Source organism: Besnoitia besnoiti, chromosome I, assembly GCF_002563875.1.
Source record: "Besnoitia besnoiti strain Bb-Ger1 chromosome I, whole genome shotgun sequence".
NCBI classification, from domain to species: Eukaryota; Apicomplexa; class Conoidasida; order Eucoccidiorida; family Sarcocystidae; genus Besnoitia; species Besnoitia besnoiti.
In genome coordinates, this window is record NC_042356.1 from 8,109,378 (window position 1) to 8,125,520 (window position 16,143).

General features: G+C 61.2%; 2 protein-coding genes across 2 annotated transcripts; both read left to right on the forward strand.

Annotated features, from left to right (window-relative positions):
• Positions 1-1,934: 1,934 nt before the first annotated feature.
• BESB_011370 (uncharacterized protein) lies at positions 1,935-5,330 on the forward strand (the record flags this gene model as incomplete). Its single annotated transcript, XM_029359891.1, has 4 exons — positions 1,935-1,985; positions 2,518-3,816; positions 4,113-4,384; positions 4,832-5,330. 4 exons carry the CDS (start codon positions 1,935-1,937, stop codon positions 5,328-5,330), a joined length of 2,121 nt encoding a protein of 706 aa, XP_029222804.1.
• A 272-nt stretch (positions 5,331-5,602) lies between these two features.
• Positions 5,603-15,535, forward strand: BESB_011380 (uncharacterized protein; the record flags this gene model as incomplete). Its single annotated transcript, XM_029359892.1, has 11 exons — positions 5,603-6,802; positions 7,226-7,549; positions 7,734-7,902; positions 8,234-8,343; positions 8,539-10,344; positions 10,648-12,228; positions 12,458-12,531; positions 12,949-13,117; positions 13,788-14,093; positions 14,630-15,000; positions 15,394-15,535. 11 exons carry the CDS (start codon positions 5,603-5,605, stop codon positions 15,533-15,535), a joined length of 6,252 nt encoding a protein of 2,083 aa, XP_029222805.1.
• Between the last annotated feature and the right edge of the window lie 608 nt (positions 15,536-16,143).

Consider the following 16,143-nt stretch of genomic DNA (forward strand, 5'->3'; position numbering starts at 1 on the left):
GAACCCTTTCGAGGACGAGAGCACGAGACAGACAGGGCGTCCGCAGATATGCCTGTTTTACAACAGGCGTACCACAATCAGACAGATAGGGATGAGGCTACAGAGAGCTTCGCGGCCCACAGGCTCTTCAGTCGCATTGTTCTACACGCTCTCCTAATACGGAAGTAGTCGCCTCCGCTTCTCCTTAGCTCCTTCCTTTCGAAAAGTTCCTCTCATCCACCCCTCCTGCGCGGTTAACGTCTCACTTGCCCCTCTGTCCCCCCACACTCTCTGATTTCGTAAACCCTCACTCTCTTCTATTCCTTTCTCAGCTCCCCCCCCCTCCGTCTTTTCTGTATCGCTCATGTATTCTTGCTCCCCAGCTGTCTGCAGTCTTCTTCCTTTTCTTCCATTTAGTCCTATCCCTCGCGCTCCGTTCAGTATCTTCTCTGTACGCTTCTGCGCCTTGTGTCGTACTAAGCTGTCTCTAGGTGTTTTCAATCCTCTAAGTCCCATTTGCTCTCCAGTGCCGTTCCTCCGCCCTGGTTCATAGGCTCCAGAAGCCGCACTACCAACAGGGGGCCTCCTCTATGCGGGACGGATGGAGCCTAGGAGACACATGACCTCGAAATCTGCGTCAACTTTTCCGCTCGCCCGCTTAGCTGCGTACATCACAGCTAAGAGTGGCACTCGCTCCTCGCTCGGCTGTTTACAACGCCTTGAGTTCACGCGGCTTTCGCCAAAAGAAAAGATGACATGTGGCTCCCGTTTCACCCCATACCAGTGAACGCGCGCAGTCGCGGATGGCATCTGAAGGGCGAGCGCATGCGCAGACCAGCTCTTGCGTCAAAGCAGGGCGAAGAAGGAATGCGAAATCTGTGAAAAACCGCTTCTTACCTTCTTGTCCCGGCTCTCGTCTCGCCGCGGTGGGACTCGAGCCCCCCGTGCCAGAACCTTTTTTCCCTGTCACGCTGCTGCGCATGCAAGGCTGGAGACACCTACGCGCAGAGGCCCCTTCGGCCGGGTTTCTCCGAATAGACAAATCGCAGCGAGTTCTGTCCCTTTTCCTCCCCACACATCGTCGCTTCGATTGCCTCTAGCTTGTCTGACGTACGAAGAGAGGCCGAGCAAAGATCCTTTGTCGCGCCTCTGCCGGGCTTTACCTTCTGCCGGAACTGCCCTTCACTTCATACGGCGGGTTTGACCAAACTGCAGCTGTGCAGGGCAATCGGAGCAACGAAACCCTACCCCACGCGGGTCCGAGGGCGGAAAACACTGAGGAACCCAAGTGAAACCAAAGGCTCCAAGTCGCCTCTTTTCTTTCAGGTGCCACGGTGGCTCTTGCGCCTGGAGGGCTCAATAGAAGCGCGGGCGTCGAGGTGCAGAACGCCCGACGGAGACTGTTATCCCTTTCTCCCGCTTGTGAAGGCCCGCTGGGCTCCGAAAGGTGAACTGTTCGGGTTCGTATCCCGGCGTCCCCGGGTTTCGGGGTTCAGGCGGCGAAAAGTGATCTCGCTGAGCCGTGTTCTGCGGCGCGCTCTCTGGCGTGATCCAGGCTGTGACCTTCCTCTGCATGCGAAGCTCGGCTCGCAGCGGCGTCATTTCCCCCACATTCTAGCAGGCTCTTCCACGGTGCCTTTCTCTCCCATCCAGTGGAACCTCCGTCCCTCTCCGGATTTGCCGCCTGCCTAGCGCCGGCATCGCTTCGTCGTCCGCTCCCTGCTCCACTGCTCTGTGTCACACTCTCTCCGCCATCCGTGCAGTCTGCGCTTCGGCCGGCGATTTCTCGCTGCGTACTCACTTTTCCTCTCACTATTTCTGGCCTTCCTCGCCGTGTCGCCTCATCTGTCCCTCTCGCCTCCTCCGGGCTGACTTCTTTGCCTTGCTGCGCTGTAGTCCATGTTTTATCCCGCGGCCCTGAACTTCTGAGGAACTAGAAGTCCACAGGGAGCCTCATGGGAGCCCCTTCTCTCTCGAGCACAGGCGCGGCTGCGGCCGTCGCGAGGGTGAGTGAAGAGGCGCATGAGCGGCGCGGAGAGCAAAAACGAGCGACGACGGACTAAAGACAGTGGCGCTGCCTCCTAATTCGGAAGAGCCCGCGGAGTGCGATCAGATGCCTGAGTGTGTGGCCTCACCTCTGCGTGTGTGAGAGGGCGACGGTCTCCTTGACTTCCTCTGGCGCATCTGCAAGCAGCGGCGCTTGATTTCCCCGCCACCTGACATCTCGATTTCACTCGTCGTCGCAATGGGTCCATCTCCTCTCTGCGTCATCTCTGCTTCACGCTGCCTTTTCTCGCTAGCGTGTGCCTGAACACGTCTTGCGTGAATTCGGTTTGCCGCCTGCCTCACCATCCCCTTAGAGAGTCGCCGGCCTTTCCGCGAGACCGTTTTCTGTCTGCTCGCCTTTGGTGTCTCTATGCGCATCGCCACGGGTGTGTTTTTTTCTCTCCCTTCTTCTGGGATGTCAACGCATTCTCTGCATGCTCCTCGATTCCTTCTCAGTCTATTGCTTCGGCTCTTGCGTGTCTGCTTGTTCAGGGCCTTCGCCAGAGGAAGCGCGGAGCGCAGCAGCCCTCGTCGCGGAGCTTCGCGTCGCAGAGCGCGAGACGGCAGCCGGCTCCGCAGTCGCCCTCTGCACGCTCAGTTGGCGAAGCTGATTCTTCCTTTTCTCCCTCCGCCCTTTTTCGCGCCGCAGCCTCGGCCTTCCCTCCTTCGTCCCCCCCGCCGTCTTCCGCTGCGTCTCCCCCTGTCTCTTCCCAGTCTCCTCCCTCGCTGTCGGGCCTGCCTCCACCGCTAGGGGCTTCATGGCGCGCTGTGGCGCTCGCTCAGGAGACCGCCAGGCGGCCGCTGTCGCCCGTAGGTGCCTTTCCGCAGCCCGCATCAGCTTCCTGTGCTTCGTCGTCTTTTCCCTCGCTTCCGCCACCCGGCGGCTACCCCTCTTCTCCATCTCCGCCGTATTCTTCCTCTTCGCCGTCTCTCCCGCGCCCGCCAGGGGCTTCGCCTCCGTCACTGACTCGTGCGCAGCAGCCGCCTCCATCTTCGCTACCTCATGGGGCTGCCCACCGGCCGCCGCTGCCACCGCGTAGGCTTCTTCAGGGGGTGCGGCCGCGCGCCGCGCCGGGCTCCGCTCTCCCTCAGGGACTGCCGTGCCCTGCTGGGGTCCTGCAGGCCGCTTCCGGCGCTTTCTCTGCGCCTTCGTTTCTCTCGCCGCCGCATCCTTCGTTTGCTCCGTCTCCACCCTGGAAAGGGTCGCCGAGCGGCAAGCTTGACGACGGCCTAGCGCATGTGTCGCTGCCAGCAAACCCCACTTTTGAGGACCGGCTCTTCTTCAGTCTACTCCCGCTGGTTCAGGGGGTCGAGTGCCCCGCGGCGGGCCCCCCGGCTGGCGACAAGGCCCGGACCGCCCGACCGCGGCCGCGGGCCTCCGACCGCGGGCGGAGCCCGAGCCCGGCCGCGGGACAGCAGCCCGACGCCCAGGCGAAGGAGGCTCTGGAGCTGCTGCAGACAAAGCGGACGCTTCTTCTGCAGCTCTACGCTATCATCTACGGAGAGGCGGCGTCACCTCAACGCGGGTCGGCGTCGGTCGCCTCCGCGTATCTGCGCCCGGCGCCGGCGCAAGCGGCGCAGCTCGCGCGCAGCCCGCTGAGCGCCGCGGTTCTCTCGAACACCCTGCCTGACTTTCGCCGACTGGCGAGTGCGTCAACTTGGACGCCGAAGGCCCTCCGCGCCCTAACGGAGAAATACGGGTCCCTGGCAGACCTCGCGCAGACGCCGAGACGCGACAACAGCCCCTCCCCGCAAGTCTGGCTCGCGCTCTTCTACACTCTCCAGCGCATGGTGAGACCGAAGTCGCTAGAGACACGCAGCGGATGAAGAAATTCACCTTTTAGCAAAGCGTTGCGGCGCATGCAGTTGCAGGAAGATCCTGCCCAGCAAAGCGAGACCAACCGAAAAGTGTGTTCTCTGGGGCTGTCCTTTGCTGCTTCGTGTCGCCATTGTTCACGTGGATCTAGTCACACGACCAAGTTCACTCTTCTCTTTGCACCCGGCGACACCTTTGCCAGAGACTGCGGGATATTAAATACAGATTGTTTACGCTGTCCTCACGTTTTGGGTTGCGGTTTCGCGCTCAGGGCCCGAAGGACTCGTACGACCGCCTCTTTCTCTTCTTTCTGCGCGCGCTGCTGCCGAGTTTCCCCCACTTTTTCGAGGCTCCTCCCTCGTCTGCGTTTGCGGCGGCCGAGGAGACGCCCGCGGAACGCGTGGGCGAAGGCGCGAGGCAAAAAGAAGAGGCCGCGCAGGCCCGTCGCGTGGCGGGGGGCCAAACCCGTGCGCGCAGTGGGAGAGACTACGAGCCTCTCTTTCTCCGCTTCGATCCTGAAACTCTGCTGCCTCTCACTGAAGCGTAAGTGACGTCGGCACGCAATGAGGACCCTTGCGAAAGAGAGTTGTGAAGCGGGTGCTGGCGGAGCCATGTGCGTCTGTGCGAACTTTTCTTGGTCTGTGTCTTGCTTGACGTGCAGCGACGTCGCGCCACGAGTCTCTGCGGCGTCGAGTGTCTGCGGTAGTCGTGACGCGGCTCCGGAGGCTAGCCGGCGAAGGTGGTCTGCGTATATGCCGACACCGGAAAAGCAGGCCTTCCTTTCTCTTATTTTCTTACCGAGGACACCTGGAAAGAGGAGCTATACATATTGTTATCTGGCTATATATATATATATATATACATGTACGGGTATCCGTAACCGTTACGCGTCCGTGGGGTCGGTAGCAGGCTTTGCGGGTGGGTGGGCGCAGTATGTTGGGCGTTGACCTCGCGATGTTCCTTCTTTTCTGTGCCGCTTTTCTTCCACAGGCTCGCGCGAGCGCGCCTGCCGTACGCGTCACTCTTTTGCCTGCAAGGCGGGCTGTCTCTGTACGGCGCTCAGCTCGTGAAGACCGAGGCAGACGCACAGCTGGCGCTTCGCATTCTGCGGGGCATCGCCCTCAGCCTTGCAGACCAGATCAAATTCCCGCGGCAAGCTCCACTGCGCGCGCAGAAGCTCCCCTCCGCACCAGGCTCGCCGACCTCGTCGGGCTCGCCTACCCCTCCGGCCCCGCCTTCCTCGCCTGCGCCCTCGCAGGAGACCTTCGCGGGCGCCGCTGCGCCGTGGAAGTCGCCGCGGACGGTGGACGAGCCACACACGGAGGGCGGCTACGGCCGAGCTAGCTACGCGGTTCTGGCTGCCTGGCAGCAGCTCTGGCTGTTGTATCAGCGCCTACCCGACGTGGCGCCCGCGAGCAAGATATCGTTTTTCCTCCAGGCAAGTTTAGCTTCTGAGACTGGCCGCGTGTACAGTGTCGAGTGGATATGAGCCACGTTTGCTGCACTGACTGCTTCGTGTCTGCGCCGGCAACGCAGGCTTGGTTGTGGTGCTGCGTGCTGCCTCTTCTCCTCGCGCCGGTTTACGCTTGATGCAGGGTGCGTGGAGAGACAGCGATGCGCAGTATGAAGTCGCCGTCTGTTTTCTGTCTTCGCTTTGCGGACCTGCAAGCGCAGCGCAGGGGACGAGGACGGTGACCAGATCCTCTTCATTCGGTCCGCTGTGTCTCTTGTTTTCTTCAGTCCCTTCCGTGGGCGGCGCCGATGCAGCGGACGTGCGACGAGGTCTACGCGAACATGCCTACCGACGTGGCGAGTCTCGCGGCTCTTGCGTACAGCGTGCGCATGCGCCAAACGTATTTGTTTCGGCTGCTGCAGTTGTTTCAGGAAGCGGAGAAGCGCGAACGGGAGCGCGTGAGGCGCGGCACCGAGGCGCGGGCCGCTCTAGCGGCGCTCGCAGAAGACCAGAGGCAGGCAGGGGCCCGCTTCCCGCCGTCGGTCTACCCAGAGGCTCTCTCTGTCTCCCTCCCCTCTGTCTCACAGTTGTCGGGCGCGGCCTCCTCGTCGGTTTCTTCGCCCGCGGGTTCGCCGAGTTCTTCTCCGGCCCTCGCCGCGACAGGGGTTCCTCTGGGGTCTGCGACGGCGTCGTCTCTGGCCTGGCGCTCGCGAGTGCTGGGGGCGGCGCCGCTGCTCCCACCGTGCGGCTTGGGTGACGAGCTCGAAGGCGAGTGGACGCAGTTGGCGGCGGGCTTATGGAGCGGCAAGGGCCTCTTCGGCGACGGCATCGACTTCCTGCAGGCGGCTCACGAGCTGCTTTCCGACTGGTCGTTCCTCTGGGCAATGCCCTGCGAAGCCGAGCCCGTCTGGCTCAAGCTCGCCGCGTTCGCCTCGCGGCTACAGCACCTGGGCATGCCTTCTCTCGACGCCCGCGCGCCGCCCTCCTCGTCGCCCCAGCCAGTCTCGCTCACCTCGCCCTCCTCAGGCTCTGCTGAGACTGGAGAGGCCGCGGATCGCGCGGCAGCGGCCGGGGGCGTCGCAGATCTGCCGGCGCGCGAACGAGGAGAGAGCGAAAAAGGCGTCGGCGGCGGCGCACAGGCGGGGGACGCCGAGGTGGCGAAAGGCGAATCTCCGAAGGAGGGACAGGTTGTCCCCTGGCAAATGCGCTTCCAACGCGAGCTGGAAACTGAGATTGCGAAGCGCGCGCGCCTGGCGCATGCCCGCCAACGGCACACACAGTTCGCCGCGCCCTCGCACTCTCCCTCAGCACCCAGCGAGGCGCTGGCCTACGAGATGCAGCAGAGGGCAGGAGAAGAAGAGAGCGAAGCGGAGTGGCTTTCGCTCCCGCGGACTCTGGTTGCGTTGGAGCACCTCTACTGCCGAGCGGCGCACGAGTTCTGCCGCGCGCCGCAGCATGCGGTTGAACAGTTCGTTCGCACGCGTCCCCGAGACTTCATCATGCTCATGGTAGGTCTTTTACCATCGAGGGCGACGCGGTGCTGTTGGCCTGCTGCATTTACTCTCTGGAGTAGCCGCTTGCCGCAGACCCTTCAACTTTCTCCGGGCTGGGTATCAGCTTGCTGCCCTTGTATATGCCTGCATACGCGATTGTCGAGTGTTACTCTAACGGGAACCTTTCCTTCAGTGCGTATGTTGCATCGCGCAACCGGCGTCACCAGCCTCATGTATGTTCGCATGCACACTTTGCTCAGCAGGCCGCGCCTGTCTTGGTCGCCTGTCGCTGCCACCTGTATGTGTCGCCTGTCGCTGCCACCTGTATGTGTCGCCTGTCGCTGCCACCTGCATGTGTCGCCTGTCGCTGCCACCTGTCTGTCACTCCTGGCGCCTATCTTCGATTCCTCACTCGGTTGTGTCTCTTTTCTTGTTCAGCTTGTCTCGTCTTTCCCTCCGCCCAGTCGCCGCGTCCACACGCCGCCGCCGCCTGCGCTCGCCGCCTCGACTTCGTCGTCGCTGAAGCCAGCGCTTTCGTCGCTCCTGCTGCCGCCGTCGAGTGTGAGCACGTCGCAGCGCCTCGCCTCCTCCTGTTTCATACCGTGTCGCCACCCGGCAGCGCCACCGCTCTTCTTCCAGTTTCAGAATCTCATCCCGCGGCTGCCTCCGCTTCGGCAGGACGAGCGCGACGACCGCGGTGTCTACGTGGCCGCCCTCACGCTCCTCGCGGTCCGCTGGCGCTGGGTGTGCGCCTGGGCATCGGTGAGTGCCTCAAAGAAATTTTGAAACACGCGAAAGATCCGAGACGCGAGACATCGCGCCGCCCTCTGGGTGCCCACGAAGCGAGCTCACCATACCTGTCGCAAGCGCGGTGTATTTGTCTGTTCGCGGGTGCCTGGGGTGGTGGATGGCGGTGGGCGCTCCTCTGCCGCGATTTTCTTCGCAGGACACCAGCCAGGCGGCCAACGCCCGCGGCCCTAGCCCCGTGTTGCCGCTTTTGCGCTTTGAGCACTTCATGAAGGCCGTCAGCGTCATTTACTCCGAGGCTCTGTACGCCGCCAGGCTCCTTCTGCCGCACCAGCAAGAGCGCTACCTGCTGCTCCAACAGCTTCTGCGTAGGCGCCATGACCACACTTTAGGGTTGCAGGACGAGGGATTGTTACTGTCTTGTGTTATCTCAGTTCCCTTAGTGCTTGCGCATTTCTTTTCCGACGTCGGCCTCTCGATCTATAGTTGTGAGCTCTTCGCTTGCGTGCGCCATGTCTTGAGCGAGGAGAACGACAGAGGGGCGCCGGCGAAGGCTCCCCGTTCTTTTAACGTCTATATTTCGTTATTTTTGTCTGCTGGGTGCCAAGGTGCTCTCCGCGTCTCCTCCCCGCTCGAGAAGGGAGTGTAGATAGAAAAGTGTGATTTTCGGATTGTGTCCCCGCAATTTCTGCGCTCCAGGCCACCTGAACTACACCCCGCACAACCGCATAACCCTGCAGCAACTGGCGACACAGGGCGGACCTCGCGCGGCGGCGAACGTCGTTTGCATGCTCGCAGCAACTCGAGACGTGAGACAGAGGCTTTTAGCAAATGGGTTCCGCGCTTCTACCCCTCGGCTGCACCAGTAACTCTCTCTCGAGCCCGTTGGCCTTCCTTTCGTGTTCTCGCGCGGATTCGATTCGCGAGTTGTTGCCCCCGGAGGTCCTGCGGATGCGCGCAGTTCTATGGCATATCACTGTTCGTTTTTTATTGTCTGTCTACAGATGCACGCTGCAACCGGGCTCCGCCACTCTCTCTTCGAGGTGCTCTCTTCGCTCCTCTCTAAATTGTTCGTTAAGGGGATTTTCTTCTGGCCGTCTCGCTCAACAGGGGCTCCTTTCCTGCCGTACCCTCTAGCTCTCTCGTCTACGCGCGAGCTGCTTCCGCCCTCGGAACCCGCCTCTTCGGGTTCGTCCTGCTTCTCTTCGCGGCCGGTGCGCGTGGGCGAGGTGGTGTTTCCGCCGAGCCCCGTGACGCTGTTGCCTTACTTGCATTTGGTTGCGCTGGACTCGGCGCAGGCGCGGTCAGTAAATCCGCGCGACTCGTACCTCCGTCGCCTGATTCGGCTCTACCAGGTGTTTTTCGAGGCTGCGCTGCGCACGCCGGGCAAAGAGGGCGCCGGTCCGCGGCAGCTCCTCACGCGCGAGTCGCCTCTGCAGCCCGCTCTCACGGCGGCGTCTTCTGCGTCTGCCGGGGGAGACATCGTGCAGACCGCGGCCTCAACTCCTGACGCGCGAGTGCGCGCTGCGAGCGAGAAGCGGAAGCGCCAGACAGAGGGGGGAGCGGCTTCAGCTGAGGGGAAGGAGGCACGGCCGAGCGAGAAGAACGATGCAAACGAGGAAGACATCTCGACGTTGTATGGGCTGACAGAGGCTGCCTTTCATCGGTCGTGGGCGGTGCCGCTGGTGCTGCAAGCCGACGTTGACCGCGCGCTTCACCTCCCCCTCCTTCTGCCACATCTCCTCAACATCTGGAAGGAGAAGCTGGACGCCAGGCGATACAGCGCCCTCCGCAGCTTGCTCTTCAGGTCGAGTTCGCCCAAAGATCAGGCGGACGGCGGCGCGGAAGGCCCCTACGTCGAGGCCTCGCGTGACTCTCTCGTAGCCAACGCCGAGGAGGCCCCCCATCCAGGAAAGCGGCACAGCGCTCCGCAAGTCGCCCAGGAGTTCGACGATGGATACGCATCCGAGGAGGAAACGAAGAATGCGCACCTGCGCATCACTCCGACTGCAGCGTCGAGCGCGGCGCCCTCGACAAAGCCTCTGTCTCCGGAACTCGCCGTCTCAACGCTCGTACTGTTTCTCTGTCGCGCCGCGAGGATTCCCCTGCCTGAGCAGCTCCAGGCGCCGCAGCCGGCCGCTGAGGCAGCCGCGCGCCGGCGAGCAGAAAAAAACTTGCAGGACGAGCACGCGAGAGATCCCGCAACTGGAGCCGTCGCGGACATCGGAGGCGAGATAAGCGCCGGCAGCTCCAAACAGGCGAGCCGCGTCGAGAAGGAGGAGGCGAGTGCTGCGGAGAGCAAACCTGAAAAAGAGATGACGGCAGAGGGAAGCCGAGAAGCCGCGAGCTCCAGCAACGCCGCGGCGGGTCTGAGAGATGAAGCGCGTCTCAGTGGCGGAGAGCAGACGAACGAAACGTCTTCTTCCGTGCTTTTTGAAGAGGATGATGACGCAGATCTGTCGCTGGCGTCGCTCAGCTTTGACGCAGACGGCAACCTCTTCATTCCCGCTGAAGAGGGAGGCTCTGACGAAGCTGAGCAAACGACCGCGCCTTCAAAGAAGGGGAAGAAGAACCAAGTCCGAGAGGGTACGCCTCCTGCCTCCGCGCCCACCGCAGATACAGCTTCGTCCTCGCCCACTGAGCCATATACCATCGAGGCGACGCAGGGAGAGCTTGAGAAAGAAGCCGCAAATACAGACGCTCACGACGAAGTGGAAGATGTCTTCGCGACGTCTCACACACTCGATCCCTCGCGGTTCGCGGAGCCACTGAGACACCTCACGCTGACGACGCTGGCGACAGGCATGACGGTGAGGCGGCCTCGATTTTGTTCGTTTGATTGCGCGTGCAAGAGACGGCGGTTGCTCGGCAAGGCCCTGGAACGCGCAGCAAGTCAGTTCTCTATATATAGATATATACATACATATAGGTACATAGATGGAGGTACATAGATAGATACATAGACAGATAAATAGATAGACAGATAGATAGATATGGGTAGATAGAGACAGATACATAGATAGTTATGTGTGTGTGCGTTCATTCGACGATGTACTGGAGTCTAAGCGTCGACGGTTCTCGCGTGTGGGCCGTTGCGTCCTTTTTCCGTTCAGGTTCTTGACGAAGAGCTGCAGTGCGTTAACGAAGTGGTGCATCGAGTGAACGCGAAGTTCCCGGCCGCTCAGGCGGCGGAGGCGGAAGAGCTCGTGGCGAAGGACTCTTTTCTCGCCGCGTGCTTCCGGCCCTTCCCGTCCCTCGCGTCGTACCAGGCGGCGCTGTCGGCGCTCTACGACGTCTTCGATTTCCTATTTGTCGAAAAGCTCTCCGCGTGTTCGGTGGCAGAGCTGCAGCTGCTGGCGCTGAACACGCGGCGCTTGATCAAACTCCCGCGATACCTCCCCTTCCCGTCGCGAGACGACGGCCGCAGCCCAGCCGCAGGGGAGCCTTCGGCGGGCTCTACTCCCGAGGACGAGGCGACCCGCGCGCAAGAGGACGGCGAGACGTTCGAGCGGCGAGGCGAAGCCGAGCCGATGCGCACAGTCAGCGGAGAAGACCTCGAGCGAGCGCGAAATGGCGGAGAGCGAGCAGACGCGAGGCTCCCCGTCAGCAGAGAGACCGAGAGACACGAGCCGCAAGTCCTGCAGGCGCGCAGGTGGGCAGACGCCACCCGAGATCGACGAGAGTTCTTCTACGGGTCGATTATGCAGGCCCTGGTCCTCCGGCTAACAAAACTGAACGCCGCGCTGCAGTGCCACAGCAGCCCCTCCGCGTCCTCTGCCCGGGGGGAGGAGGCGGCGACGGATGCGCACCAGCAGGTGAGGACTGCGCCCGCGGGAAGGACTAGGGAGGCGACGAGCCTGCAAGAAGAGCAAGCTGTCGCACTCTTTGAGCTCCTTCTTCACATGCTCGCGGGATCCCCTCTGCCAGTGCAGAGAGAGCTGCTTCTTCTTCTTCTCCAGAGGAGTGGCGTCGCCGCAGAGGTCGGAGCCTCGACCGCCGCGGACGCAGAAGAGTCTGACGGGCTCCGCTCTGTCGTCGGCAGCTCCCACCCCCAGTCGGCGTCTGAGGGCGACCCGCTGAGCGAAAACCACAAGCTGCTGCTGCACATTGGCAAACCCTTTGAGCTCCTTCTTCGCGACATTGCGTCGATGTCGGAGAGCCAGCTCTTCCGCCTCGCCCTGGCGATCGCGCGGCTCGATCTGCTCGGGTGTCTCTTCGACGCACACCCAGAGGGAGGGAGACGCCGTGGGTCTGTGGCGGCGGCGGATCTCGCTTGTTTTTCATCCACTGCCCCGTTTCTCGCGCCTCGCGCGTTCTCGCTGCCTGCGGCGACACTGGCGGGCGCAGGCGACGCGAAGCACCTCGTGGATCCAGACGCCGCGCAGCCTGAGAAGACGCAGCTTCTGGAGAGCGATTCTTCGCGCAGGGGGGCGGACACAGGCTGCTCCAGCAGCCGCGCGCTGTCGGCTAACCTCCACCTGCTGCTGGCCCCAGAGACGACACACGGCGCCCCGTGCGAGGCGCCGGAGGCGGGGGAGCCACCGGAGCATAGGCGGCTGCGCAAGCAGCAGGCGCGTCAAGAGCGCACCCGGAGAGACGAAAAGAGACGAGCGGCCAGACTCCTCCAGCGGGAACTCGAAGGCGCCCTCAGAGCGAAACTCGCCTTCGGGTGGGAGACACTCTCTTTCTCAGAGGTAGGGATCGCGCAGCTGCAGACGCGCCTATGCGCGGCCCCAGCTCGCCCTCAATGGGGAAATGTTTTTCGTCTGTTGGAGTCCGCCAGCAGGACTTTGTAGTCGAAGAAGGCATACGCGGGGTCGGACGTCCAGGCTTTCAGAGCCAAATAACTTGAAAATGTTTTCCTGGCAAAAGTGACGCTGCGGAACTTTCTTCGCGCGTTCTTGCGTCCGTGCGTGTGTGCAGGCGACGGGACTTCTGTGGGCGTTGACTGTCATGCCAGAGCCGAAGCTCGATCTGCTCGTTCTACTGTTTGACCGGTAAGCTGGACTTTCGGTGCAAGGGACGACGTGTCTTTGCAAGACACATCGTTGTGGACTCTCTGGTGTCTCCCCTACGTGCCTGGGCTTCCAACGCCCCAAGTGGAGATGTGTAAGCTCGGCCGTCGTCTCTTCTGCGTCTGCGGGCGGCGGGCGAAACTATTCCCCCCCCCCCCCCCCCCCGTATTCGCTCACACGGCGTCTTTTCGAGCCTTCGTCACCTAGCGCCCGGGGCATTCTGTGTCCAGAGTCTTTGAGGTGGAAATTGGCATTTACTCTTTTATCAGTTTGTTTCCTGCCGAGAAACTTTGGGTCTACACAGTGTTGTCAGCTTTATCTCCAGCTCTCGAGCCTCCCTCTCTCCGAGTGCGAACCACTGACGGCTTGGCGGATGCATGTGTATGTTTCTGCGCCCAGGATTGAGTCCTCGTTCAACGTGGTGCTGGAGGAGCAGCGAATCATCGAGCAGCCTACAGACCTTCCGAGTCACTTGCCTCCTCTCACTTCGGGGCCGATCTACCGCTTCCTTGCGACTCACACTCCAGTCGATTCTGCACGGCTGCGAAGTGCATGCGCTGCCCTCCTGGTAAGCCCGAGTTGCGGCTGTGTCCGTGGAGACTGTGTAGATTTTACTTGACCCCACCAGTGGAGTGGGTTTTCAAGTGGGACGGAATTTCCGAATGCTGCGCAGGGCGCCGGGCCCTCTGTCCACGCGTCGGCGTGTCTCTCTTCGTCCGTGGAGGAGTCGCACTCCCAGCTAGCCAGTCGGGGGTCAGAATGTGAGGGCGTGCCTGGCGGACGCCGCACGACGGCGCTGAAGGCTGTGGCGACCGCAGGGAGGGCTGCAGGTGGATTTAGAGTCTAGCAGGGAAAGGTGACCCAGTTCAACGCGGCGCCCAAAAGAGCCGCCGGAAACCGGCACTCAGGCATGAAGGAGACCGTCAGGCGTTTCTCACCTGAGCTTCGGAGCAGGCTGCAGACTGTCTCTGGGTTTGTTTTAGCTGAATAGCGTTTGCGTGGCTCAGCAGATTCCTGTATCAAGCGTTCTTTTGGGGGGGGGGGCGCTGCAACGGAGACACAACCAGCGAAAGCGAGGGGCAAGGGGAGTGCGCAAGTGTCGTATGACCCGCGGCTGGTGCGAGGCTGCCCTTATGCAGCCTGTATCATTCACTTCTCGCGCCGTTGTTTAGGGGATCTTTTGGGCTTTCGTCATCTGAACCTTGTGCTGCTCGTTGGCTTTCTGTGTGTTCGCTCAGCGTGAGGGCGATCCCGCAGTCGTATCTTCCTTGCAAGCTCGATTCCCACTCTGCTGGGTCGCACTCGAGGTTCTCGCGTCGACGCGCTTCCATCAGGAAAGAAGCGTTTTCGCCGACAGCTCCGCTGCCTCGAACATTGAGAGAACCCTCGAAGAAGATGAACGCGCGGGCGAGTGGGACGACGCGCATGGAGACAGCGCGAAGCATCCTCGGGCTTCCGCCGTCGTGACGCCTCTCGCGCAGTCCGTCATACGCATGGCTCAGACCAAGCACGGCATCTCCCTCTTGTGGGACACAGATTTCCAGGTTAGTGAACGGCAGGGCCGGGAGACAAAAGAGAGGAGCGGCATGCGTAGGAGAAAGGGGGAGACAGCAGGGCGTGGCTGGATGGAGAGGGAGCGAAAATGAAAGGAAAGAAGGTGGTCAGGTGGCGTCGAGTCGGCGGCATTGTCCCTTTTACATTTGCGTTGCGATGCTGGTCACAGTGTCGGCGGTCTCCCCGATCGGTCTTCCTCGTTGGCATTCCCATGTGTCCGTTGCCTGTCTTCCTGTTTCGCATGTCACTCCTCTTAATGATGACCTGTTGAGCGTCACGTCCGTCGTCTCTCAGCCAGCTCCTTTTTTATCACCGCCATCCTGCTGTCAGCGGCTTCCCTCTCTCCCTAGTGCGAAGTCTGCTGCACCGGTGTGGCTGTGGCTCTGCTACCTTCGGAGCTGTTTTCTTGCCATGTTCCGCCTCGACAGGTGCCGCTGTACTCTCTCTTGGCATCTTCTACTCCCCCAATTCTCCCTTTGTACTGCCTCTCTTTTCTGCGCTGCGCTCTTGTCGCCCCTCTGCTCAGATTCCAGGACTCCCGTTTATCTTCGACTTGGCGCTTCCTAACGAGCGCATCGTCTTCCTCCTGGGCTCGCACTGTGCCTCCCTTCCTCTCGAGGAGGGGAGCAGCAGTTACGACTCGCTGTCGTGCATCAGCGGGCTCGAGCCCGACCTCGTGGTGGCTACGCCTACTCTGCCCCTTGTCGTCCAGAGCGGCGACGAAGCCACGCAAGAGGGAGGCGAACGCGCAGTGCAGTGGGAGCTCGCGGAGTGCGTCGTTGGACCGCCGCGGTCTGGCATGAATGAGATTGGGGAACAGAAACAGAGGTTTAGAGACGCAGGCTCCTGCGGTGGACGAAGGCTCATTCGAAGGCTCACCGAACAGGCGGGCTACAGGTCAGAATCCAACTCTACACTGAAACGCGAAACGGGCTCAAGGCTTCGGGGTTTAGCGGAACTGCACCGAGACACAGGTGCGCAGGTGTCGATGCGTACACTACTGAAGTGGGCAACAGGAGACAGACGGGGGAAACTGGCAATAAGCCTATGCAACTGACAAAAATGTTCAATCTGTGATGCTACATGGGGGGCTCGGCAGTACTGGGTTTTCCACCGGGCGAGTATACGGCGTGGAAACAAAGTGTCGTCCCCGAGAGCGGCCGCGTGTCCTCAAAGTGACATCAATTGCCCCTATTGGCTGTGGATACAAGTCGAGCGCTAGTTGTTATGGAAGAATTGGCCTCCCTGCGGCAATTGACGTTCTGGCTGTCCTTCTTGCCCCCTTCCCAGGCTTATCGAGATTGACACGCCAGATGCTACACATGCGGAGACTCTCCTGGACCGCTTGCTCACCTCGTCAGCCGGCGAACGTGTGTCGCGGGCGCATGTTGCGACTCCCCTCAAGGCTGGCGGAGTTCCACTACCGAGATGAGCCTGCCGTACGGAAGATCTCGCTGACTGTCCCTCCAACGCGCGGATATGCGTACCCATAGGCATGCTTCTTTCGCTTGTAATAAAGTGGCATTCCTCCCTCAGTGGGGCAGCTCATTCATCTTCGTCTCCTATCCGGGCGAATGTGCAATCATTTGTGTCAGCCGCTGCATTGTTATGTGTGTCTTGTTTTATGTCACCCGTGTGTCGCAGGTGGGAAGTTCTCACTGGCTTTTTTTAAATGTGTTTGACGTCTTCATCGGCGGCGCACTTATTTTGTGAGTGTCAGTCTGTTTTGTCTTCGTGAGGCACTCGTCAGGTGCACGACGCCATGCATTTACTTCGTTTCGCTGCTTCACGAGCGGTTTAGTGCTGAAAGCTTAGAAGCCTACTTTTCTCTTTGAGCACAGCGTCTGAGATAGCTTTTCAGTCACGACTTCTATATTGCTCCCCGATATCATCTGTCCGCGGCGCGAGAAGGGCAAGCACGCGAAAGGCGCGTGAATGCCCTCACGAATCCGCAATCCAACAGTATGCTGCAGACTGTAGCGCTATACGCTGTTAACAAAGGAGCCCTAACCTTCAACTGAGGAGTCACCGACGTATTTA